Consider the following 24485-nt stretch of genomic DNA (forward strand, 5'->3'; position numbering starts at 1 on the left):
AGCGGCTGCTGGGCACAGGCCGCCAGCATCCGGCCTGGGCTGGGGAGGCTGCTCTGAGGCTCCACGCTCAGTCCCAGTCAACATGATCAGCTAAGGAGCCTTGGCAAAACTGGGGAAGTCATCATCTCACATCTTTAGGGTAGCACGTTTTTTAAAAAAGATGGGGCTCTGTGCGTGAATTTTGGCATTTGCATCTTCCACAAAGGCCTAACAGAGGCTTTGCTGCAAGGCCTTCCCTACCGCTGGGCAACTCCTGAGAAAGGGATAGGAATGCAGGAAGCTGCTGCCTACCGAGTCAGACCCTTGGCCCGTCTTGCTCAGTATTGTCTACTTTGACTGGCAGCAGCTGTCCAAGGCTCCAGGCAGGAGTCTCTCCCAGGCCTCCCTGGAGAAGCTGCCTTGCACCATGCTAGCCTGATCGGAAGAGCACAGTTTGCCCCCCTCTCTTGGGCCGGAGCTTTGCAAGGCATGGCTTAATCCAGGACTCCGCCTGAAACGTATTTCTCAGCGCTGCTTCCCTGACAATGCAGCCTGTCCTTTGGGCAGGAGAGTGTTTCTGAGCATGTGCAGGCTTCATTCCAGAGAGCAGCTCAGTGCCACAGGACATCCTAGAAAAGGCAGAGGGGTCAAGAGAAGTGTCCTTGCCCTCGCCAGCCCCCAGAGACCTGGCATTCAGGCAATGGGAGCGGATGAATCCCGCAGCAGCCCCCCTTTCCGAAGGTCAAGCCCCGGCGTTTGGGCTCTGAACGGCGCCCAGCTGCAGCTCCCCCGGACTGCCTGCGAGCCAGCTGGGGCCTTCAGGCGGCCGCGGCCCTTTTGCAACAGGTGCAGCTCAGCTTCCACCAGGCCCTGTAGCTGGGAGCCCTTTCCCCGCTGGAGAAGGCCGCCGCCTCCTCCTCCTCCTCCTCCTCCTCCTCCTCCAGCCGGGTCCTCGTGAGAAGGGCTTGCCGAGGGCCGGGGGGGGGGGGCGGCTGGGCTTCCCGCTCTAATTGCGGCCGTGGATTCCAGGCGCGCTCCGTCATCCTCGTTTTCTGCCTCAGTGGCAATCGGAGAATAGAAGGGCTGCTGCTGCGGGCAGGATAAAGAGCCTCCTCCTGGGCAGTGCAGAGCGCAGCACATTCCCCAGGAAAGCAAGCGGGAGGAGAGGGAGGCCGGCGGGGCTGAAGCCGAGGGTGGGAAGGAGTGGGCAGGAGGAGGAGGAGGGGAGGAAGGGGCGCTTGCTATGTCAGCTCCTGCTGCCCCCCAACTAGCTAGCCCAGCAGCTCCCGCTTGACGTGCATGTGCGTCCCGCTGGAGGGCCGGCCTCTGATGTGCACAGCACAAGGCTGCTCGCAGAAAGCCCGCTGAGAAGCGGCCAGCCGGGCAAGGAAGAGGCCGGCAGCCGGAGGGCACACAAGGCCGCCCCCACGTAGCAAGAGGAGCCTCCAGCCCGGCTTGGCAGAGGCCCTCAGAGCAGCCCAGGCCGTGAACCCTTCACTTCAAAAGGTCCGGCCTGAAGGGTTCTGGGTGGCTGCCGGCGGGCTGGTATTCTGCCGGTGAAGCTCCCACTCTGTGCACCCAACACCTGCCCAGCCGCCACGGGCTGTGTGGGCCTCCAAGTCCAAATGGGAAATGACTGGAGGCTGCCCAAGGGCACAGCCCACCCGGGGACTTTCCAAGGGTTTTACCCCCCCACACATACTTCTGCTTCACACTTTCCTGGTTTTCAAAGTTTATCTATAGTTCCGTTTCTATACCACGTTTCACAAAATGTGTTCCAAGGCAGTTTACAAAAATTAAAATACAATAAAACTCCTTAGAAATCACATTTAAAACATTAAAATCAGTTAAAACTGTCCCCCTGCTCACTGAGCAAAGAGGCACTTTTAAAGTGGTGATTCTCTCCTATTTAGCAGGGGGAGAGCAACTGGCCTCATCCATCCCCAGCACAGCATCCCTCCAGTGGCTGTGGCTGGTGTCTATCTTACGTGTTTTGTGTTTTTAATTGTGAGCCCTTTGGGGACAGGGAGCCATTTTGTTTATTTATTTATATCTCTGTAAACTGCTTTGGGAGCTTTTTGTTGAAAAGGGGTATCTAAATATTTGTTGTCATCGTCTCCGTGAAACAATCAAAACCATAACACACTGAAAACAACCCCCGTAAGAAAATGAGAAACAGGCGAAGCCATGCAACCCACAGTACCGAGTGGAATCCCCCATCGGAAGGCAGGTGAAGTAAGATTTTGACCACGTTAGAAAGAAAGCCGAGAACTCAAAACAAGGAGAATTCAAAGCATGCCTCAGTCCCGGTGCCCTTTGGGGAAGCCCTCCTCGTGCCGGGGGTTTCCCTCCCTCTCCTCACCTTCCAGTTCTCTGGCAGCTCACCGCTTCCCCTCCCCTGAGGGCGATTCCTTCCTTCGGGTGCCACCACTCGCCCTGCACAGCGGGCTGTGGTTGCCACGTTGCCGGTGCCTGGGTTTGCCTTTGCAGCAGCAGCAGCAGCAACCTAACCCCACTGCTTGTTTCTCCGCAGGACTCGCCTCTTCCGAACTGGCCGTCAGCTCCTGCTCCTCTGCCCCATGCAGGAACGGAGGGACCTGCCAGGTCCTGCCAGGGGGCTACCGTTGCCTCTGCCCCCAGAGCCCCCTGGCCTACATGGGGACACACTGCGAGCTCCTCTACGAGGCTTGCGCTGGGCAGCCGTGCCCGCCGGGGTGGAGCTGCAGCGGGGAGCCCGGACTCTGGAGTTACGGCTGCCACTGCCCTCCCGGCGCGACGGGTCCTGGCTGTGGCACGGAGGGCCCCGTCTGCCAGAGGCGCCCTTGCCCGCAGCCTCCTTGGCAGTGCGTGGAGCTGCCCGGCGGCTACGGCTGCCGCTGCCAGGCAGGGGAGGAGAGCTGCCCGGCGGGGCCCTCCGTGTGCTCCAGCCAGCCCTGCCACCACAACGGGACCTGCGTGGAGAGCGCCGGGGGGTATGCCTGCCTGTGCCAGCCTGGCCACGCCGGGGACCGCTGCGAGGAGGATGTGGACGACTGTGCCTCCAGCCCCTGCCAGAACGGCGCCCTCTGCCTGGACCGGCTCGGCGCCTACAGCTGCTTCTGCGTGCCGGGCTTCCAGGGCCACCACTGCGAAATCGACATCAACGAATGTGCCTCCCGGCCCTGCCGGCACAACGGCACCTGCCTCAACCAGAGGGACCACTACGTCTGCCAGTGCCTGCCCGGCTACACAGGTACCAGGCCGCACAGGGGACTCCCTTCCAGGCCGGTGGGGGGCGGCTTGGCGCTTCCGGCTCCTCCCAGGGGAGTGCCCTGCCTGCTTCCCGGCTGCAAGGGAGACGGGGCTGTGGGAGGAGAGGGGTTGGGGCCGCTGCCCTCTTGCCCCCAGGCGCAATGGACTGCATGCAGGAGAGGCAGAAGGCGGCAGCACTTGGAAGACAAGGATAACCCCGTGCCCTGGGGACTGTCTTAGGACCAGACTCTGGGGTGGTACTCCGGAGATGGGGCTCACGGGATGGGTTTGGGTCTTGTTTCAAGAGCCACCTCATGGCGCAGCAGGGAAGTGACTTGACTAGCAAGCCAGAGGGTGCCGGTTCAAATCCCCGCTGGGGTGTTTCCCAGACTATGAGAAATGCCCATATTGGGCAGCAGCAGCAGCGATCTAGGAAGGTGCTGAAAGGCAGCAGCAGCAGCGGCATCTCAGACTGCGCGGGAGGAGGCAATGGCCATGGCCAACCCCTCCTGGATTCTACCCAAGACAACCACCGGGCTTTTCTGTGGGCGCCCGGAGTCGCCCTCGCCCAAGTGGGAGCAGCCTTTGGGAGCCCGGCATGTGCGTTTCTCCCCAATTGTCCTTAGCCCCTCTTGAATCACCACATATGGGGTCAGGGAAGAATTCCCCCTCAGGGCGCAGTGGGGGGTGGCCTTGTCCCCATTGGGGGGACTGTGTCTCTCGCCATCAGTGTGGCGGGAAAGGGACTCTTTGGGGCCAGGTTGCTGGGCTTGGGAGGCCAGTGCCGGACTGTGGCCTCACCCACTGGCCCCCTGGATCGGTGCCGTTGCCATTTCCTCCCTCAGGCCTCCAGGCCAGCCCAGCCCTCCGTAAATGGTGGTCCTGGGGTGAGGGCGAGGGGCGTGTGGGGCTGGCTGAGGGGGCAGGTGCGGCCAGAGCATCAAAGTTGTGCTCTGTTGAGGACACACAGGCGTGGGCGGGCCAGGAGGACCTGCTGGCTCCGGTTCCGCTCTGCGTTGGACTTGCACCTCCCCCGGGTCGTCTTGCCATGCTTCTCCAGCCCTGTATCGGGGGGGGGGGGGGGTGGAATTCCGCGGGTCCTGCCCCACCTGGCACTGCCTGGTACGCAGCAGCAGCAGCAGCAGCAGACGCCCGCTGGCCTTGCTCATCCGTGCGAGGGAGCAGCAGCAGCAGCCGGGCTGTGAAGGAATGTCCGGGTGACTGGCCGGCTGCAGACTCCCCGTGAGGAGGGGGGGCTGCAGCATCAGCTGCCCCCCCCCCAAGCTGGCTCCTCTGAGTCAGCTGTGTGGGAGGCCAGGCCTGCTGGGGATGGAATTGCTGCCCGGGGAGAAGAACAGGAGGAGGCGGAGGAGGCAGAGACACCGAGAGCAGAGACTGGGTTCCCCTCCTCTTGTGCTCCCTCCCTCCCTCCCTCTGGCCAGGGTGGGTCATCACGCTTAAAGAAGTCCGTGAGTGGCAGATATGGGCTCCGGAAAACAGCCTCCCCCCCCCAGCGGAGGGACACCCCCCTGACCCTCAAAGAGAGGGGGCCGTGGGCACCCACAGCTCTCCAGGGGCCGGCCGTGTGCGGGCCAGAGGCAGAAGGTGGGGCACCCGCCGGGCGGACCTCCACAGCCAGCCAAGGGGCCTCCTGAAGCAAAGCGCTGCCAAGGGGCCCCCCTCCGCCCCGCTCCAGATGGGCAGCTCTCCTCAGGGGTCCTTGGTCTGGGCCGAGCAGTCCCTGGCAGGGTGGGATGCCAGCAGCTCTTGATCCCAGCCCCCCCCCCCCCCGCAGATTAGGGGGCCTGCATTCTTGGCGGATTAGTGCCGCCCTGAGGGCTACGCAGCAGGACTCTGCCCGGAAGGGAGCTTAGATGGTCTGGCAGGTGCCAGCCCAGGGAGGTGCTCAGCCAGAGGGCAGGGGGTGGCCACGCTGAGCTGCACTGGCAGCCAGGCTCCCCCTTGAGAGGGCCCTTTGAGGTCCTCCGACAGAGAGAGAGGCTGGAGGATTCGCTCCCTCCCCGCCCCCCCCCATTCCAGGGTGTGGGGGAGGGAGCAAGATGGGGGCACCCGTGCTGTTGAGCTGCCCCACCGCTTAGGCTGGCGAGGTCCTGCTTGCCATTTATTAGCCGCATTTTGTATACCGCCTGATATGTACACCTCTAGGAAATTTAAAACAATATATTTAAAAAATCAGCTCAGATTAAAAGGCAACACAGTTAAAACGGTAGCATAAAAACAGACATAAAAGCAGTGACATAAAACAAATGATTAAAATTAATTCTAATTAAAAGCCTGTAAGAACAGGAGAGTCTTGAGAGTCTTCTTAAAAACAAACAGAGAAGGGGATGCTCTTATTTCAGCAGGGAGCTTATTCCAAAGCCCCGGGGCAGCCACAGAGAAAGCCCCGTCCTGGGTTGCCACCAAACATGCCGGTGGCAACCGTAACCAGACCTCTCCAGAAGACCGTAACAGTCGGCAGGGTTCACGACAAAGGAGGCGCTCTCTCAAATCGCCTGGGCCCAAGCCGTTAAGGGCTATATAGGTAATAACCAGCACTTTGTGTTTCACCCCGAAACATACTGGCAGCCAGTGCAGTTCCCTCAAAACCAGTGTTATGTGGTCCCTTCGAGTTGACCAATCTGGCTGCCGCATTCTGTACCAATTGTAGTCCCGGACTACGTACAAAGGCAGCCCCACATAGACCGCATTACAGTAGTCAAGCCTGGAGGTGACCAGCATATGCACCACTGTTTTAAGGTCATTTGCCTCCAGAAACAGGCCATTTACCTCTTTTAAGGTCATTCCCCCCAGTTTATTTGGGGGGAAACCTGGGTCAATATCCAAATGCAGTAGCAAGCCAGAGACCTCCTCCTTCTGGGGGCACATAGTGGCAAACCGTCCCTGCAGGCTTCAGGCAGCTGGGGACAGGGTCTATGAACTTGGGGGGGGGCTTCTGGGGGTCTGGTAAAGGGACCTGGTTCTGGGGGCCTGTTGGGCGAGTTCCAACCCTGCCTCGGCCAGAGACACACAGGCTCCGTGTCCCCACCTGTGGGATGGGGTGGTGGTGAGGGTGAGCTCCCTCGCGGGGTGGTGTAAGAACGAACCCATGAGAGACCGCCAAGCTCTTCGCAAGCCAAAAGTGCCACGGAAGCACGCCGTGGGTGCATTCCCCCCCCCCATTTCTCTCTCTCTCTCTCTCCAAAGGCGTGAACTGCGATGTGGAGATTGACGAGTGTGAGTCGGGCCCCTGCTGGAACAGCGGCACCTGCAGCGACCACGTTGGGTTCTTCCTCTGCTCCTGCCTGCCAGGCTACGAGGGGGCCCAGTGCGAGGTGGAGACGGACGAGTGCCAGAGCCAGCCCTGTCTCCACGGAGGGCGGTGCCAGGACCTGGTCAACAGGTGTGTGTGGGGGGTCCGGGCTCCCCCGCCGGGCCTCAGCTGCTGCCCTCCATAGGGCCAGGCCAGGCCGGGGGTGGGTGGGTGGGGAGGGGTGTGCCTGGGAGCAAACACCCCAGCGGGTAGCGGCACTGGCACTGGCCAGGCTAACCACGGACTTCCCCTCCTAGCTACCGGTGCGACTGCCACAGCACTGGCTTCGGAGGGCAGCACTGTGAGCTGGAGATCTTGGAGTGTGCCTCCCAGCCCTGCCAGAATGGGGCCTCCTGCCTGGAGGGAATCGGAGGCTACAGCTGTGCCTGCTGGCCAGGTGGGTGAAGCCAGAGCGCTCGGGGGCCAGATGGGCTCCAGGCGTGGGGCGGCGGGCCTCGGGTCCCAGCCCCTCGCCCGCTGCTTTGTGCTCCGCGAGGGGACCCCCGGCGGCTCCCCGTGGTCTGCTAAGGCTGCCCGCTCTCCGGCCAGGTTATGTTGGGGAGCACTGTGAAGAAGACGTGGATGAGTGTGCCCCGCGGCCCTGCCTCCACGGTGGCCAGTGCTCCCAGCGCTCCAACCAGAGCTACTACGGAGAGGACAGCCGCTTCCCAGCCCAGTTCAGCTACCAGGAGGCTGCCGGCTTCGTCTGCAGCTGCCAGCCAGGCTTTGAGGGTGAGTCCTGGGGGGGGGCCAGCAGCCCCGAGGGGATGCTGCTGGGCTAAGGCCAGGGGAGGGAGGGGCCCCTCACCCTCCAGCCTCTTGCTTCCCACCCCAGATGCCTCCAGGAAGCCCCCCAGCGGGAGAGGAAGCCGAGAGCTGCCTCTGAACCCAGGCAGACCTCTCTTCCTCCCGGCGAGGAGAGACTGCCACTCAGGAGAGCCGCTTGGCTCCCCAGGACCCCTCAGCGTGGCTCTTCTCTCTCCAAAACGAGCCCTAACCCCAGATTCAGCCCCTGGCTTCTTAAGCATCACACATCCCCCTAATCAACCAGATCTCTTCCGCTCACAGAGAGCTACTCAAGGCCTGTCTTGCACCTTCCTTATCTCAACTGCCTCTTTGCTCTGCAGCCTGAAATGACACAAGCAGTCAGCAGTCAACCCCACCCGCAAACACACACACACACACACACACACACACACACACAGCCTTAATGACTCCCCCAAGCAGCACCTGCGGGTGTCCCTCACCTGGACCTGCTTTTGACCCCTTTGAAGGCAAGACCTGCTCCATCAACACGGACGAGTGTGAGTCCCAGCCGTGCCAGAACGGAGGCCGCTGCGTGGACCTGGTGAACAGCTATCGGTGTCACTGCCTGCCCGGGTTCTCAGGTGAGCCTGGCCTCAGAGGGCCCCTGATGAGTGAGATCCCAGCCAGACCTGGCGCTCCTGGAGGTGCCCGTTTTGCAGCTCTCCTGATCACTCGGCTCCCTTGAAGCCTCCAGCTGGGTCTGGAGACGAAACCCTGGCACACAGCTAAGAGTCCGGCTTCCCAGGTCTGAAGGTGCTCACACTGTGCTCTTGAAAGTGGCCGCTGTGGGATACTTGGCCCCGTGAGGTGGGCAGGCTTCTTCAAGCCTTCCTTGGGAAGAGAGCTGGGCTGGTGGCAGCCAGTAGGCCTGGCCCCCTTAGCTAAGCAGGGTCCACCCTGGTTGTAGGTGGATGGGAGACTTGGGGTGTGAGCCCTGCAAGAGATCCCCCTGAGTAGGGGATGGAGCCGCCACTCTGGGAAGGGCATCTGCAGGTTCCCGGGTCCCTCCCTGGCAGCATCTCCAAGAGAGGGCGGAGAGAGACTCCTGCCTGCCACCGGGGAGAAGCCGCTGCCAGTCTGTGCAGGCAATGCTGAGCGAGAGAGGCCCAGGGTCTGACTCCACAGACAGCAGCTTCCTAGGTTCCAGTGAGGCTCACCTGGGAACTCCTCCCTTTCATGGCTCACCTGCCCAGCGACACCTGCGGCTCCTGCCGCATTGCTGTGCAGTGTTAGGAGGCTGCCATCTTGTGGGGGGAAGAGGAATCTGGAGGCCTGAGACGAGATCACGCAGAGTTTTGCTGAAGCAGCAGCGTCCTCTCTGTGGCAGGCATGCTTGGCGCTCGAGGAACACGCAAACGAGGACGAAAGAGAGGGCCTCTGGCCATATGCAGAATGCACTCCCCGCTTGACCGGTAACCACTGCCTGCCCCCCCACCCCCCACCAGGGATTCGGGGGCAGGCTGTGCAGCGTCAGTCCTAGCCCCTCCTGCCTTCGAGGCGGCATTCTGGCCCTCTCTGTCCACGCCGCGTCGTAATGCTGGAAGCCACCCGCAGATGGGAGGAGGCTGCCCACAGATGGCCCACATCTTGAAAGAGGTTGGGAAGGGAATTGCTTTTGGAGAAGCCAGCCTGCCTCCTATCCCATTTGTCGCCCGAGAAGCCCTGGGGAGATGAGCTCTGTGTGGGGAAGGCGTGTGCAGGTCAGCTGACGGACCCCGCGTGGCAGGGGGGAGGGGGTGCCCCCCCCGCTTGATGGCAGCCCCGGAGGCTGCAGTGGGCAACGAGGCGGCTTCTGGGGCACGGGGCTGTGGGCACGTTTCGGCACTCAGTGGGTTTGAAATGTGCCCCAGGGAATGGAGGGGTGGAGGGGGGCGTCCTGGCAGGGCCCAGGACCACAATGCTGGTCATTCCTTGCCTTGAATGAAACTTAGCAGCAGGATGTGTGTATGGAGAGGAGGTCAGTTCAGCGGGTGTGACGCTTCATCAGTTGCATGGAGCGGTTTCTTAACTGTAAGGCAGTGCAACCGAGGAGCAGAGGAAGCTGCCGTCTACTGAGTCAGACCCTGGGTGCGTCTAGCTCAGGATTGTCTTCACAGGCTGGCAGCAGCTTCTCCAAGTTTGCTGGCAGGGATCTCTCCCAGCCCTCTCTTGGAGAGGCTGCCAGGGAGGGAACTTGGGACCTTCTGCTCTTCCCAGAGAGACCCTCCTTATTATCCCCTGAGGGGAAGATCTTACGGTGCTCACACTTCTAGTCTCCCTTTCATATGCAACCAGGGCGGACCCTGCTTAGCCAAGTCCTGCTTGCTGCCACCAGACCAGCTCTCCTGATGGGGTGGGCGCTTCCTTGCCGGAGGCCTTGAAAGGTGCGGGAGCAGTTCCCTGGACTGAGCAAGGGGGTAGACGAGAAGACTCCCAGGTCCCTTCCAGCCCCGCAGTGCTGTGACTTCGCGGAGAATGCGCCAGCCAGCCAGCCAGCCAGCGGGGTGTGACAACGGCAGTCTCTGAGCAGGGCCTCCCCATGCCTCCTCCTCCGGCATCTGGGCCAGAGTTCCGGCAGCCTCGTGGCGCACAGGTTCTGGGGCTGCCAGGCTCAGCCGGCTTTCCTCTCCTGTCCTTGCTCCCAGCTGCTCCTTGCGACGGGCTTGCCTGGCGGTGTGTGTTGCGGAGGGTCTCGGGATCCAGGGCTGCTCTCCTCGGGCCCCGTCCTCGGGGGTGGCAGCCCGTGGCCGTGTGAGCCTTCCCTGCAGGGCGGGGAGCTGCGTTTTGCACCTCTGCGAGCTCAGGGAGAGGCGTGAGAGCGCGGAGCGGAGAGGGAAAGAATAGCCATTAATCTCTTCTGCTTTGTCAATTAATCCCAGTCTGGGCCTGCTGCGTAAACAGCTTATTACTTCACATTAGGATCACAGAGCAACTTTGCGAAGCTTCCCATCACATGCTTTCCCCGCACCTCTGTGGCAGCCCCCATCTGCCCAGAGTGTGGGGGGGGGGTTTCAGGAGCCCCCCTGATGAAAGGCAAGCGGCCACTGACCGGCTTCGCCTTGCTCCGCTCTCAGGAATTCAGATGCTGGAGGGGGGAGGAGGCAGGGGCTGGGGGGGGGACAGAGTCTGCCTGTTCACCAGCTACGCCTTGCGTGCTCTGGCGGCAGCAGCAGGCAACCGACACGGGAGACAGAGCTAGCACGCGGCCTGCAGGGATGTGCCGAAGAGCAAAGCCTCGAGCAGCCAGGCTGCAGGTGCCTCCCCCTGCAGCATGCGGCTTGGCTTGCTTGCTTGAGTCAGCTGCTGGAGCTGGGAGCACACCTCCGCCTGGCTTGCGCAGGGCTGCTCGGTGGTGAGAAGCGGAGCCCTGCTCTGTCCGGGGGTTGCGCCCGGGAGGCCCTGGGAGCCTCGGGAGGGCAAGGACCTCTTGGGAGGCTGCTGCCGAGCTCTTTCTGGGCAGGAATGGCCTGGGGGGCAGGGTGAGGGGAGCCCCGCCACGGGGAAGGGGGGGGATCTCCTGGCTTCGCAGCAGAGACCGTAGGAGGGACCCCGCCTTTGGGCATCAAGAGGGGGGAGCGGAAGCCTTGGGCCTGAGCGAGACCCAGGGAGCTTCACGGAAGCATGCGGAGCTCCGCCTCGCCCTCGCCGTGGCCAGGATGCTGCTCTTCTGCTTCTTATAAGGAAGACTCTGGTCTGGGCTGGTGGGTCAGGAGGGGCAAAGGCCCCTTTGCGTTCGGGCAGGACAAGCCTTTTCAGCCCACATGCTGTCGGGCGGCTTCGGCTGCTCCAGGATGGGGCCGTGGCTCAGTGGGAGAGCGTCTGCTTGGCATGCAGGAGGGCCTCCCCCCCCACCCCCGGTTCCCTCCCTGGCGGCAGCATCTCCAGGTAGGGCTGAGAGAGACCCCTGAGCCGGAAACCTCGGAGCGCGGCTGCCAGTCAGAGCGGACAGTGCTGGGCCAGACAGAGCAAGGGTCTGACTCTGCATGCGGCAGCTTCCTGCGTCTCTGCCTTAACCTCAAAGAGGCCGTTCGTAGCTCTGGTGCCTGAAGAAGGGTGGGGGCTCCCTCCCCCCCCCAGTTATTTCCAGTGCCTTGCTAGGCCAATCCCCACGGCAGCGAGTGGTGGACCATGCAAGCCCTCCTTGGAGCAGACTGCATGGCCAGGCAGCCGCCCGAGTCCCCCCCTCCTTCCGCTCACGGGAACACCTGCCCAAGGCCCCCCCCCCCCGCCGGACTCCTCAGCCTCCCCCAGACCCTGTAAAGTGAAATGAGGCCAGGGCTGCTACGGGGGGGGGGGGCAGGAGGGCAGTTCCCATCCACCGCCCTCCCTCCCTCCCTCCCCCCCCGCCCGCCCGCCCCCACGAGGTAGTCGGCAAACATTCCTGTGTCAGCAGTGAGAGGAGCCAGCTGGGGCGGTTTAGAGCCGCGAGATGGATTAGATCTCGCTGGATATTGGCTGGCGGCATCGGCAATCCCCTCTGGCCTGCCTGGCACCCAGCAGCACTCGCACTCTGCCTGCCTGCCGCACCGCCGGCTCCGCTCGCCCTCCCGGGACCCCCCCCCCGCCCCCCCATGCCCGCAGGAGAGCAGCCATGAACTCTGTGCTGGCGGGCGCCCTCCTCTTCCTCCTCCTCCTGACGGATCTCCCGGCAGGTAATGACAGGCACGGCGGCGGAGGGAGCGGGTCTGGAGCAGAGCGGGGCGGTCCCTTCTCGGGGGGAGGCCTGGCGGTGGCTTTGCAGGATGACGCCCCCCCCCCACCCCCCCCAGGGCTGCTCGGTCCTCTGTAGGGGACGTTTGGTGGGTGTGCCGTGGGGCGGGGGGGGCACACCAGGGGCTGATTCTCCCGCGAAGGGCTTCTCAGCCCAGCTGCTCGCTCTCCCCCTCCAGACCTGCCCAGCTGACCGATGGAGCAGAAAGTGGGTGTCCATCCAGGGCCTGGAGGGAGCCCCCAGGGAGAGGGCAGAGAGGCCGTGGGGGGGGGAGGAGGAGGAGACAGGCAGGGTTTTGCTCTCTTTAGGGTCGGTGTGTGTGGGGGGGCCCTGGGTGGCGGTCCTCTCCGGCAAGGGCCAGCTCTTGGCCCGACTCCTTCCCGCTCTGAAGTCCGAGGGGGAGCAGATGGCCAGGCCAGGCCGGCCCCCTTTCCCTTCAGGGCTCTTTCTAGAGGGCGGCGGGGTCCCCAAGTGGGGGGCTGCTGCTGCTGCTGCTGCTGCCCCTCTCTGCCCAGCTCTGGGAAGAGGCCGCAGGGACAGCTTCCTCTCTGCCTCCGGCGTCCCGAAGCAGGAGGGAGTGGAAGCGATTTCCTGGCCCGGACCCAGACACACACACACCCCCCGCAAACCCTGGTCATTTCTGGGGAGAGGGAGGGCTGCTCTTCCCTGCCCCTCCCTCTCCACTGGCTGCCAGGACCTTCCTCCCCCAGACTGAAGCATCTGAGAAATGAAGCAGCCCTGACCCTCGGGGGATGCGTCTCCTGCCCGCCACGTGGGAGCCATCTCGCAGGCAGGTGGTTTTGCACTCGGCCTGCCCCACGGAAGCAGAAGCAGCCCCTCCAAAGGCCAAGCGGGGGGGGGGGGGAGAGGTGAGGCCTGCCTCTTTCCGGCCAGGCCCTTGCTGGTGGTGTGCTTCCTGCCCCCCCCCCCCAGCTCTCCTGTCTGCATGTGGAGGCCGGCAGAAGCCCGGCGTGGGCCACGCGGTGGTGGCAGCAGCCTCGCCTCTGCCCACGCCAAGCAAACAAAGCAGGACTCAAAGCAACCCACAAGCAGCTGCCAGCCTGGGACCGCCTGATCCCTGTGAACATTAGCGGAGTGCCTGGCCCAGAGAGGCAACGTTTCAGGACCCCGGAAGCAGCAGCAGCAGCAGCAGGCAGGGTAGCCCCTGGGGCAGGAGCACGGAGCTGCCTCTGGGGCCGGGGGACGTTTGGGTGTGGGCAGTGGCGGCAGCAGCAGCAGCAGAGACCCCCCAGAGGCGGCTGGATGGGAGCAGCGGCCAGTAGCCGCCAATCGTGGCCCGGCCTGCTCTGCGTCTGCACTGGGGCACCGGCACCTTCCCCTCCGCAGCCGGGGTGGTGGTGGCGGCACCGACTGAGCGACCTGCATTTGGCAGCCAGGGGCTTGTCAGTGCCTGCTGGGGGCATGCCAGAGTGGGCAACGAAGGAGGCAGTGGTGGCTTTTGGAGCGGAAGTTGCCCCGCGGTGCAAAAAGGAGGCCTGCAAGGCGGGAGAGGGTTCCTTTTGGCCTTGCCTCAGGGCCTCTGGCTGCAGGCGGAACAAAACCGAGCCTTGGCCCAAGCGCACTGCCCAGGAGTCCTAGACGGAAGCAAGGGGGGACGGCAGGAAGGGGCAGAGAGCCCCAAAGGGCCATCGTGGGGGCTCAGCCTGTCCAGCTGGACCTGCTGCCATCGTGGGGGGGGGGGCGGGAAGCCACATTCCCTTTGTGCTCGGAGGACCTGCTGCTCTGGTTGGCTGCTGGCCGGGGGCTAATGCTATTAAGCGGAGTAATCCAGGCCTTGTTTATCTGTGTCGCTGTCTTGGGAGATTAGTGGGGGCCTAAGTTCGGGGCTGGGAGGGGCCATGGGGGCAATTCTTAAGTCGGGGGGGTCCCTTCGCTTCCGGACAGCCAGTGCCCTTCAGTCAGGGCTGACGGCAGCCTCCTCCCTGCAGCCAGGTGGGACCCACGCCGGAAGGGACTGGGGAGGGATGGGGTGGGAAAAGGACCCCGCGGGGTGCCTGCTTGTGTGTGGGTGAGGCCCCGTGGGCAACAGCGCTCCAGCGCCTCCCCCACTGACCCCCCCCTCTGCACGCCAGGGGTGGAGTGCGCCACGGACATCGACGAGTGCGAGGAGCACCCCTGTGAGAATGGGGGCGTCTGTGAGGACAGCGTGGCCGACTACACCTGCCACTGCAGCCCCAGTGCGGAGGGCGTGGCCTGGGGGGGCAAGAACTGCTCCGTGGAGCTGACGGGCTGCCAGACCCACCGCTGCCAGAACGAGGCCTTGTGCGTCCCCACCTTCCTGTCCGGGGCCCACGGACACCGGTGCCAGTGCCAGCCCGGCTTCTCCGGGCCCAGCTGCTCGACCTCCACCACCTTCTCCTTCACCGCCAGCGTCTACCTCCTCCTCAACGTGTCCGCCAGCAGCAGCGGGAAGAACACCAGCCTTGTGGCAGGCAGCCCCCTGGCCAGCGTGGCCCTCCGGTTCCGGACCACCCTGCCCGATGCCACCCTCTTTCACCGAGGGGAGGCGGCCGAGCACCTTGCTCTGGAGCTCTCGGGGGGCCGCCTGCGGGCAACGTTGGCCACTCCGGAGGCCACGTCGTCCCTCACCCTGGAGGCCCCGCCGGTGAACGATGGCGGCTGGCACCAGGCCGAGGTGCTGCTCCTGCGGGATTCCCTGGAGCTCCGCCTGTGGCACAGAGCCTGCCCTGCAGGGGTCTGCCGGCAGAGCCGTCCCCTGGGAGCGGAGGCCGCCGCCGCCACGGCCTCCCTGCCCTCCTTCTCCCAAGTCTACATCGGAGGAATCGAGGAGGGGCTGGCAGCTCGCCCGGCGGGGAGTTTCCTCGGCTGCCTGGAAGACCTGCAGATCGATTCCGAGGCCGTCCTGCCCCAGGAGCTGGCCAGCGGCTCGCAGCCCGTGGGCTTCCAGCTGGGCTGCGAGAGGACAGAGTGGTGCCGCTCACAGCCTTGTGCCCACGGCGGCCAATGCCTCGACCTCTGGGCAGACTTCCGCTGCCGCTGCCCTCGGCCTTACGAAGGCCACACCTGCTCCGCCGGTGAGTCACCAGGTCGAGAGAGGTGGGCTGGGCTCAGAGGCAGGCAGGAGGGACGGTCCTGGCCTCCTGTGGCCGAGGCGTCACCGGTTTGGGCTTCAGGGGCCAGAGGCAACTCTCTGGCCTCCTCTGCCTAAAGAGGGAGGGGAAAGGCAGCGGGGAGCGTTGGTGTCCTCCGACACCCCGGGGGTGTGGGGGGGGGCAGGTGCAAATGGTGCTCCTGAAAGGCTGAGCCCCCACGAGAGGAGCTGGCCCCAGCCCAGGGGTCGGTCTGTCTGCCCCACCAAGAGACAGCCCTTCTCAGAGCTACCAGAGGGGCCATGCCAGCAGCAGCCCCTGCAGCGCGGCGCTGGGTTCCCTCCGCTCCGGGCTTAGGACTGGCCCGTGCCTTTCCCCCGCTCTCTTCCAGAGTCTCCTGCAGGGACCTTCGGCCCAGACAACTCCTCCAGCGTGGCCACTTTCACCCTCGGCCACAGTCCAGGGCCAGACTTCAACCTCTCCTTCTTCGTCCGGACACTGAAGCCCAGTGGCCTGCTGGTCCAGATCCGCAACGCAAGCGGGGCTTTCCTGAGCGTCTACCTGGAGAGCGGGCAGCTCTGGCTGGAGGCGCCCCCGGCCGCTCCCACCGGCCTCTCCGGACAGCTGGCCGATGGCAGAAGGCACTTGGTGACGCTTGCCTTCCACGGAGACAGTGCTCGGGCCAGCCTTCTCAGCCGGGAGGAGGAGCTGGGCCCTCTGCGGGTGCCGCCTCTCGCCGCGGGCTGCGAGGTCCACGTGGGAGGACTCCCCGGCCAGGAGGCGCTGGGCGCCTGGGGAGGGCCGTTTAAAGGCTGCCTTCAGGACGTCCGGCTTAACCACCACCAGCTGCAGTTCTTCCCTCACCTGCTCAGTAACGACACGGAGCGGCAAGAGATGGTCGAGGGAGAAGCCACCAACGTGCTCTTGGGATGCGTCTCGGATGATACCTGCAAGGTAAGGAGAGCGAAAAAGACCGGCTGCGTCTGAAAGCCGTAGGTGGCCGCCTTGGTCCATGAGACAAATCCAAATGCCACCACCTGGTAATCCCTTTGGGGTGCTCCCAATCCATGACGAAGAGTCTTGAGCAGCAAGCTTCCGAGTTCTCCCGGACCGGACGGCTGCTAGCCGCTGCCATGCGGGAGGAAGGAGCACACCTCTGCACACAGGAACTTGAGAAAAGCCGCCACGCTGGGCTGTGCCCGAAGCCCGCCTAGTGCAGCAATCTCTTCCTCCTCCGCTGTGGCCAGGTGGGTGCCCTTGAGAAGCCCAACCAGGTGGGGCTGGGGAGAGAGCGAGAGCGGGCTTGCTGCGTGGCCTGGCCCGGCCCTGGGAGGTGGCCCCCTCTGGCGGCCTGAACAGCGGCCATCAAGTTGCCCTTCTGAAGCAGCGTCTGAGCTCCTGGCCATCCCGGCCTCCCATGGAAGCCAACGGTCAGCTATTCTGGGGGAAAGGCCCTCCAGACCGTTAGGTGGGAACTCGGGTCCACCCTGTGTGGAGACCTGGTCTCTTTTCACTCTTGCTAACTACAAGCAGGTTGGTTGCGGGTTTAGACTCTCTCTCTCTCTCTGGCTGTGGGCTTGCATCTGGCTCTCAGGAGCAGGCGAGATCTCGTGGAGTGGCCGAGAGCCAGTGGGGGCCCCTGGCTGAGTTGCTGGCCCTGGAGGAAGGGTCGTGGTCGCGGGGGGGGGGGGGCTCTAGCCCAGGAGACTCCCAGGGAGGAGGGCTGAGGGGCAGGAGCAGGCTCTCCGCGACGCCCTCTAAGGGGGCCTGCCGCGGGCTGGGCCGAGACGCCGCTCCGCTGCCAGCCTGTCCTTGCTGTCTTCTTCCCCTCATGCTACCGAAGGAGCGGATGGCGGGCAGGCCGGCCTGACGGCACGGGCCCTCCGAGGTGGGGTATGGACCGCCCTCTGCCTCTGTCCGGTGCCCAGCATGCCTCCCTGGGCTCTGCTTCCGCTCAGCAGCTGGCCCAGCCCTCAGAGGCCCGTCTCTGGCCACCCCCTGCATGCACCGCGGCCCGCCTGTCTTGCCGGGGGGGGGGCTCCTGCTCTGTGGGGCGCCAGGGCCCTCTGCACTGAGCTCTCGGGACGAGTGCCCTGGACGCAGTTCGGGGGCTGGCCAGCAGCATGCCAGGGCGTGCTTTGGGGGCGGGGGCAGCTCTGGCTGCGAGCTCTGCATGGCCTGGTTTGCTGCAGAAAAGCCCCGGGAGGCCAGCTGGGGGAGGGCCAGGGGAGGGCCTGCCTGGGCTGGGGGGCTTCCCCTCCCCTCGGCCTGCCTCCCTTCCCCGTCCAGAATCTCTCTCCTCTCTTGCTCTCGCTCTCCAGGCGGGGCCCTGCCTCAACGGCGGCTGCTGCACTGTCACCTGGAACGACTTTGACTGCAGCTGCCCGGCCAACTTCACCGGCAAGCGCTGTGAGGAGCGGGTCTGGTGCAGGAGCGAGCCGTGCCCCCCGGCGGCCGCCACTTGCCTGGACGTCCCTGCTGGCTACTTCTGTAAGTGCCCTGCTGGACACGGGGGGAGGGTGGCTGGATGCCAGGTCGCTCGCGTGAGCAAGCAGCTCCAGGCGGCACTGGCCAGAGGCCTCACAACGGGCTGGAAGCCCCGTACTCGGGGTGGGGGTGGGGGGTGCTCCTCTTCAGATTGAAGGAGGTGGTTCAGGCTCATCCAAGGCACAGGAAGGGAGGCCACCTGGCTTGGCATCTGGAGCAAGGCCAAGGCAGGCCTGGGGCGTGATCTGGCAGGGCTGGGCTTGTGTTCTTGAGTAACCTGGAACCCATGGCTAGCCCAGAACCTGCAGCCTTGCCTGCAGACTCATAAGGACACCAGAACAGCCCTGCCGGATCAGGCCCGAGGAGGCCCATCGGGTCCAGCATCTTGCTTCACACAGTGGCCCACCTGATGCCACTGGCCTGAAATTACAATGTTGTTTTTTGAGTCCAAAAGCATCGGTTAGGATGCCTTAAGCAATAACGAGTCTGTGCGGAGTGGACTGCTGCCTGCCTCCTGACCGTTTTGACCAAGGGAGTCCCCAAGAGAGGCAGGGCAGATGCTTTCTCCTTGGGGCTAACAAGCTCTGCATAGCAGTTGCTAGAGACAGACGTGGCTTCCCTGGGGACCTCCGCTGTTCTTCCGGGAGTCTGGCACAGGGAACCCCTCTGGCTTGATTTTCCGAGTTCCCAGACGGAGTGCTTCATCTTCTCGCCCTCGCAGGCCTGGCCAATGCCACGTTTTATGGCCACAGCCCAGTGGAATTCGTGACCAACGCAAGCATCACCAGAGCCCTCCACAGCCTCCGCCTGGACTTCCGGACACGGGACGAAGATGCTGTCCTGCTGCGGGCCGTCCAGGAGGTGGACTCTCTCCTGGTGGCTGTCCGGAACGCCTCCCTGCTGGTGGAAATAAGGAGTGGGAACGGCGTTGAGGGGGCCAGCTTCCTCGGCCCGCAGTCCATCTCCGACGGCTCCTGGCACGAGCTCGTGCTGACCATGGAAGAGCCCTCCGCCCTGTCCTCCAGGTGGCACCTCCATCTGGACGGATCCATCAACACAACCCTCCAGGGGACTGCTGGGAGTCTGGGCTTCCTCAGAAGCAACGCGGTCGTTGTCCTGGCTGAAAACTTCACCGGCTGCCTCGGGCAGGCAGACATCGGGGGCGTCTTCCTGCCACTGGCTGCCCACATTGCCTACCCACAGCCGGAGCAGTTCCTGCAGGCGAGCGGTGGGGCCGCCCTTCTAGGCTGCCAGGGGGCGGACGTGTGTGCCTCCAGCCCCTGCCAGCACGCGGGCGCCTGCCAGGACCTCTTCAACGCCTTCCGCTGCGCCTGCGGCCCTGGCTGGGAGGGGCCGCGGTGCGAGGCCAACATCGACGACTGCAAGGCCAGGCCCTGCGTCCACGGCAGCTGCGTGGACGAGGTGGCCGACTTCCAGTGCGAGTGCGACAAGGGCTACATCGGGAAGCGCTGCCAGATCAACGTGGACGACTGCATCCGCCACCAGTGCCAGCACGGGGGCAGCTGCGTGGACGGCGTCTACAGCTACTCCTGCCAGTGCCCCCCGCAGTACACGGGCCCTCACTGCGAGTAGGTACCCCCTGCGGGGAGCCCCCCCTCCCCTCCCGCTCCCCAGAGCCAGCGTGGCGGAAGCGGCAGAGGCCCCCTTTCGCCCCACTCGAAGAGAGAGGGTAGCCCTCATGGCCGCCGCCTCCGCCGCATCGGGATGGAGCTGGCTCAAAGCCCAGAAGCCTCCGGGCGGCACGTGTGTCTCCCCGAGGACCCAGGCGGGACTTCCCGAGAGGAATCCGGGTCTAGGCAGCCTCCTCCTCCTCCTCCCGCTGCTGCTCTCAGCTTCCGGCCACACTCCTCCCAGGCACTCGCTGCCCTCTGCTGATGCCCCGTGAGGTGAGGCGTCTGCCCGGAGCATCAGCCAGCGCCGTCCACAGCCGGGCGCCCCCTCGGAGCGCTGCCTCTCTCAGTGGCTGCAGCAGCGGGAGGCAGCGAGGCCTGCCCCCATCCGGGCCCGAGAAGAGCCGCCTCCCTCTCGCTCCGGGGCTCTTCCCCCTCCTCTCCTTCTGGGTCGCCTCTGGGGCCCAGCCCCCTGGAGGGCCCTGCCGGGCAGCCCCCTGACCCTCCCTCCGTCCTCCTCTCTCCCACCAGGTGGCCGTTCCCCCCTGAGCAGTGCGGCCAGAACTTCACCTGCCTGAACGGCGGCAGGTGCACAAGCGGCCCCTGGGGCGCCAACTGCACGTGCAAGCCGGGCTACTCGGGCAGAAGGTAGGGCCGGAGCCCCCCTGCGCCCTCTGGCCAGCCACGCCCCTGCCCCAGGGACCAGGCGGGGGGGGGCGGCTGGCCCGAGAGCCAGCCTCTCCCCCAGCAGGCTCGTCTCCTTCGAACTGGAGGCTTTGCCCCCTGGGAGCGCGAGGCAAGCCCCGCTCAGCCCCCAGCCCTGACGGCCAGGCTCCTGCCTGCTGAGGGCTGCTCTCACCTCCTCCTCCTCCTCAGGTGCCAGACCAACATCAACGACTGTGACCCCAATCCCTGCCAGAACGGGGGCACCTGCCAGGATTCGGTCAACCGGTACCGGTGCGTCTGCAGCGCCAGCTACACAGGCGAGCGCTGTGATGTGGATGTAAGTCAGGGGCGGGCCGGGGGGGCGGATCTGGCTCGTGTCCCTGCCCGGAGAGCCAGGAGGGCTGGGCTGGGCTGGGCTGGGCCTGCCCCCACTCCGCTTGCCACGCTCCCCCCTGCACTGTAGGGACTCAGCAGTCCCCTAACGGCCACGTACAGATTCCCCGCAGGGGGCCGGGGAGCCCGGCGAGGGAAGAGGGAGGGAGGGAGGGAGGGGGCAGGGTGGTGCAGGGGCTAAGCCCCCTGTCTCTGGGAAGGCCGGGGACCCCGTCCAAGTCGCTCTTTCTGGTTTGGGGGCTGCGGGGGGTGGTGGTGGTGGTGCATGAGTCTTCCCCACACCTTGCATGGTACACAACTGCATGAACAGGTGCCTGCCTGGGAATGTACTAACTGTGAATGCATGGCCATCCCTAACACCGCTGCATGTTTGCCAGGGAGACGGGCTCGGTGCTGCTGCTGCTGCTGCTGTTGCTGCCGCCGTTTGGAACTAGCCCCTCGCGTGCTTGAGCCCAAGGCAGTGCTCCGGTGCAGGGGCTCCTTGGTGCCGCCCCGCCCCCCGCCCCCCCCACGCACTGACTGCATGCCGATGCTTGTCACCAGCCCTGCTGCCGCCTCTCTTGCACGTCTCCGTTGCTAGGCCACAACTAACCTGCATAGCCAGCGCGGTCCCCCGGAAAGTGTGCCCTCCGGGGGGGGCCGCCCCCTCGCTCAGCTGACTGGCAGCTCCTCCCTCTTGGGGGCTGCCCTCCTGGTTCCGGATCCGCGGAGGAAAGGAGCCCAGGTGGCCAACGCTACCCTCCACGGGGGACTCTCTTGGGAACGCCGGGGGAGCTGCCTTCTACCGAGTCGAGCCCTGGGCCCACCTAGCTGAGCATGGTCCACCCAGAGTGGCAGCGGACTCTCCCGGCCCTGCCTGCAGATGCTGTCAGGGAGGCAACATGGCACCTTCTGCATGCAAGCAAGCAGGGGCTCTTCCCCCAAGCTCTGGCCACGTCCCCTCAGGGGAGGGAACCTCGTCCGGTGCTCACACCTGGCGCCTCCCGTCCCTGTTTCGCACAGGGGGCCCTCCGTGCCGGCTCCCTTCACCTGCCTCTCCACTAACGGGAGCGAGGGGGCAGCCGAAGCCGGCCTCGGCCTGTGCCCTGCGGGCGTGCAGCAGCTGCTTGCTTGCTTGCTTGGAAGGGCCCCCCCCCCCGCCCACCTCGGCCAGATCCTGTTTCAAGGATTGAGAGCTCAGGATCCACCCAATTACCTGCTTATCAATGGGAAAGTAGCTGTGCTGGCAGCTGCCGCTTAGCTGCTGAGCCTGCCCACGGCTGTTTTTAGTCAGGCTTACGCTAATCTCCTGTCCCCAATTCAGTCGTCCCCCCCCCCCGGAAGCCCCGAGCGGCCGCCTGCCGCCTTCCCTGGGGCAGAGGTGGGGAAGCGTCTCCTGCCCCTCGGTCTCTCCAGGGACGACAGACCCCCCCCCCCAATTCTGGCTCCTGCTGCAGCTGGGGGGGAGGCAGCCGAGAGAGGACTGGCCAAGTCGTGACGAGGGGAGCGCAGCGGCATCTCCAGGCCGGGCCGTGGACCGCGTGCGGGCTGCTCTGGCTCTGGGCAGGCTGGCATGAAGGCCTGGCCTCTGCTGCAGCCCTGACCTGACCCCGGAAGCCGGGCGACACGGACCCGGGCAGCAGGACGTAGGGCCCCCCCCGCCCCCTTCCGCAGACTCACGGTTTGCCCCTCGGTTTCTCTTGCAGAGGGGGACGCTGGGCGCTCGCTTCCCGTTCCCATTCCTGGAAGTGGCAGTGCCCGTCGCCTGCGGGTGCCTGCTGCTGCTGCTCATTATCCTCGTCCTCACCATCCTCACGGCCCGGAAGAGGCGCCAGTCCGAGGGGACCTACAGCCCGAGCCAGCAGGAGGTGGCAGGAGCCCGCCTGGAGATGGACAGTGTCCTCAAGGTGCCGCCCGAGGAGCGCCTCATCTAGGCAGGCAGGGCCTGGGGGCTCCCCCGGCGCTGTGGGCTGGCTGCCCCGGCACCCCTTCTACCCCACGGCCTCCAAGGGGGCTGCCCACAGGGGCCCCCTGGCGCCCAGAGCTTCTGGCCAGGCGGAACTTCGGAGGGGACGGAGGAGCGTCTGCACCCGGCCAACGGCAGCAGCAGCAGCAGCAGCAGCAGCAGCACGGATCCTGCCCCCCCATCAGACGCGGCTCCAGGATGGGGGGGACGGGACTCTCAGAAATGCCCCCCCCCGGGAGCCTTGGCACGCACCAGCCTGCTTTAGAAAGTAGCCTCTCTGCGGGGAGGACTCCTCGGACTTGCCCGCAGGCCCCACTTGTAGGTAGGGGGGCTGGGGCCGTCCTTCTTGCCAAATGCCACCTTGCCGCATACCTTGGGGGAGGTGGTCTGCAGGGAGGCTGGACCCCTCGAGGGGGGGAGGGGCCAGAGGGGAAGCCGCCCCCCCGCCTACGGGCGGCAAGCACTCGCCCTGCCATGACCGCCGTGCCCTGCTGCCAGCCACCCCAGCCGGCCCGCTGGGCGCCCTGGCCCTCGGAGGGTGCCAGGAGAGGGGCGGCCCGGCAGCGCCCGGCCAGTGACCTCTCCTTCCGCCACAGCGCCCCGCCTGGGCCCAGTTCAGCAGCTCCTCGCTGGTGGGAGCCGTGGGAGCCACCGGGGCCGCGGTCCTCATCACGCTCTTTGGCCTCTCCGTCGCCGCCATGAAGAAGAGGCGGGCCACGCAAGGGACCTACAGCCCGAGCCGCCAGGAGAAAGACGGGGCCCGAGTGGAGATGTGGAACGTCATCAAGCTGCCCCCCATGGAGCGGCTGATCTGAGCCTCGCTCGCTCGCCAGGGCCGCCGGGCGACTCCAGAGGCCCCTGCGTGCGGGAGCCTGCCCTCCGCTTGCACGATGCGGCAGGGCTGGGAGTGCCGCACGAGCCGGGCGCTGGCCAGGGCACAGGACCCTTCTGGATGAGGGCTGGCGCCAGTGCGGGACCCAGAGAGCGCAGCTCTGCCAGGGCTGGCCCGGCAAGAAGAGGGCCAGAGGCCGGGGAGAGAAGGACCGGCTGCGGCCGAGGGCCAAGCGCCACGCAGCAGCAGCAGCAGCCGCCCAAGTGCCTTGCGGGCGAGCTGGACCTTGAGGGGCAGCACCTTGGACAGGTCAACGAGCAGCCCGCCTCCCTCCTCCCCCACCCGGGACGCAGGAGAGGGCAAGCCCGGCCAAGGAGAGCCCCCTCCCTCCTGGCGGTGGCTGCGCGCACACACACACGCACGCACCACACGGGTGGGTTCCTCGCCATCTCGGGTCCAAAGCATGTCCAAGGCCACACACCCAAATGGTTTGCTCCCTGCCCCTGGCCACAGAATGGGCATGTGAAACAACCCGCCAGGACGTGGCAGCCCCCCCCAGCCCCCTCCCCCCCAAAAGACTTGCCTCGCTGTCCCAGGAGTGCCACGAGACGCAGCCCCCGCCAGGGGTCTCCCGACCCGGGTTTCAACCTCTCTGCTCAAGGGATGGGTGTTTTCTCCACTGTGAACTTAAGTTACTTTTGATATTTAATGATGGATCTACTATTTTTTCACCAAGATGATTTGCTACAGTTGACCGCAACATTCCTTCGAAGAAGAGGGGAAAAGACGGATCATTGTTGTAATTAAAAGCTGCATAGATTTGTACAGACTAAACTGGTTTACGAGGAGGTTTATTTGGGACCTACCTGACGTGAGCGAAACGTCCGAGGCGGCTGCGGAAACGCCGCCGGAGCAAAGAGCGGCTTGCTCATTTGTGGCACTGGGGAGAAGCTGGCGCGTGGGGCAGGGTGGGGCAGGCAGCAGAGTCCGCCGCTGCTCCTCCCCACTGGGCAGACCGCCCCGTCTCTGAGCATGGGATGACTTCCGGAGCCGTGGGGCTGTCTGGGCGCATGCTGCGGCGTCACATCTGATGGCCAGCCACGGCCAGCTCCCATCCCTGGAGCGTGCCTGGCGTTCTGAGCGGAGTCCCCCCTGCGGCCTTCCCTCCCTGGCCTCGAGTCCCCAAACCGGCCCCCCCCTGCAGTGCAGCCTCCCACCTGCCTGTGGCCTGGAGGATGAAGCACAGCCCCACAGCGTGTGGCCTGAGGCAGGGACAGGCACAAGGCGGGGCTCTGGCCACTCCCTGCAAGCCCAAAGAAAGCCACGTGCCACGGGGCAAGATCCCATGAGGCTGGGGCGTCCCTCAGGAGCCTCCTGGAATCACTCCGGGGGGGGGCAGCTGCTACCCTCTCCTGCCCCCCTCGCTGGCCACGGGAGTCT

General features: G+C 65.1%; 1 protein-coding gene across 5 annotated transcripts in view; it reads left to right on the plus strand.

The window, feature by feature from the left end:
• CRB2 (crumbs cell polarity complex component 2) overlaps nucleotides 1–23879 on the plus strand; it is a 63270-nt gene extending 39391 nt beyond the window's left edge. For 4 of the 5 annotated variants that reach the window (XM_053282013.1, XM_053282014.1, XM_053282011.1 and 1 more), the window contains 12 exons: nucleotides 2513–3211; nucleotides 6418–6613; nucleotides 6781–6920; nucleotides 7073–7255; nucleotides 7798–7911; nucleotides 14114–15076; nucleotides 15483–16045; nucleotides 17413–17581; nucleotides 18300–19167; nucleotides 19741–19857; nucleotides 20086–20212; nucleotides 21954–22315. In XM_053282013.1, the coding sequence (XP_053137988.1) occupies nucleotides 2513–3211; nucleotides 6418–6613; nucleotides 6781–6920; nucleotides 7073–7255; nucleotides 7798–7911; nucleotides 14114–15076; nucleotides 15483–16045; nucleotides 17413–17581; nucleotides 18300–19167; nucleotides 19741–19857; nucleotides 20086–20212; nucleotides 21954–22181 (4367 nt within the window). In that variant the 3' untranslated portion in view covers nucleotides 22182–22315. Of the gene's footprint in view, nucleotides 1–2512; nucleotides 3212–6417; nucleotides 6614–6780; nucleotides 6921–7072; nucleotides 7256–7797; nucleotides 7912–14113; nucleotides 15077–15482; nucleotides 16046–17412; nucleotides 17582–18299; nucleotides 19168–19740; nucleotides 19858–20085; nucleotides 20213–21953; nucleotides 22316–22809 lie in introns of those variants that run through there. The other variant, XM_053282012.1, reaches the window with a different exon arrangement.
• Nucleotides 23880–24485: the final 606 nt, after the last annotated feature.

Source organism: Hemicordylus capensis, chromosome 17 (genome assembly GCF_027244095.1).
Source record: "Hemicordylus capensis ecotype Gifberg chromosome 17, rHemCap1.1.pri, whole genome shotgun sequence".
Taxonomy (NCBI): domain Eukaryota; kingdom Metazoa; phylum Chordata; class Lepidosauria; order Squamata; family Cordylidae; genus Hemicordylus; species Hemicordylus capensis.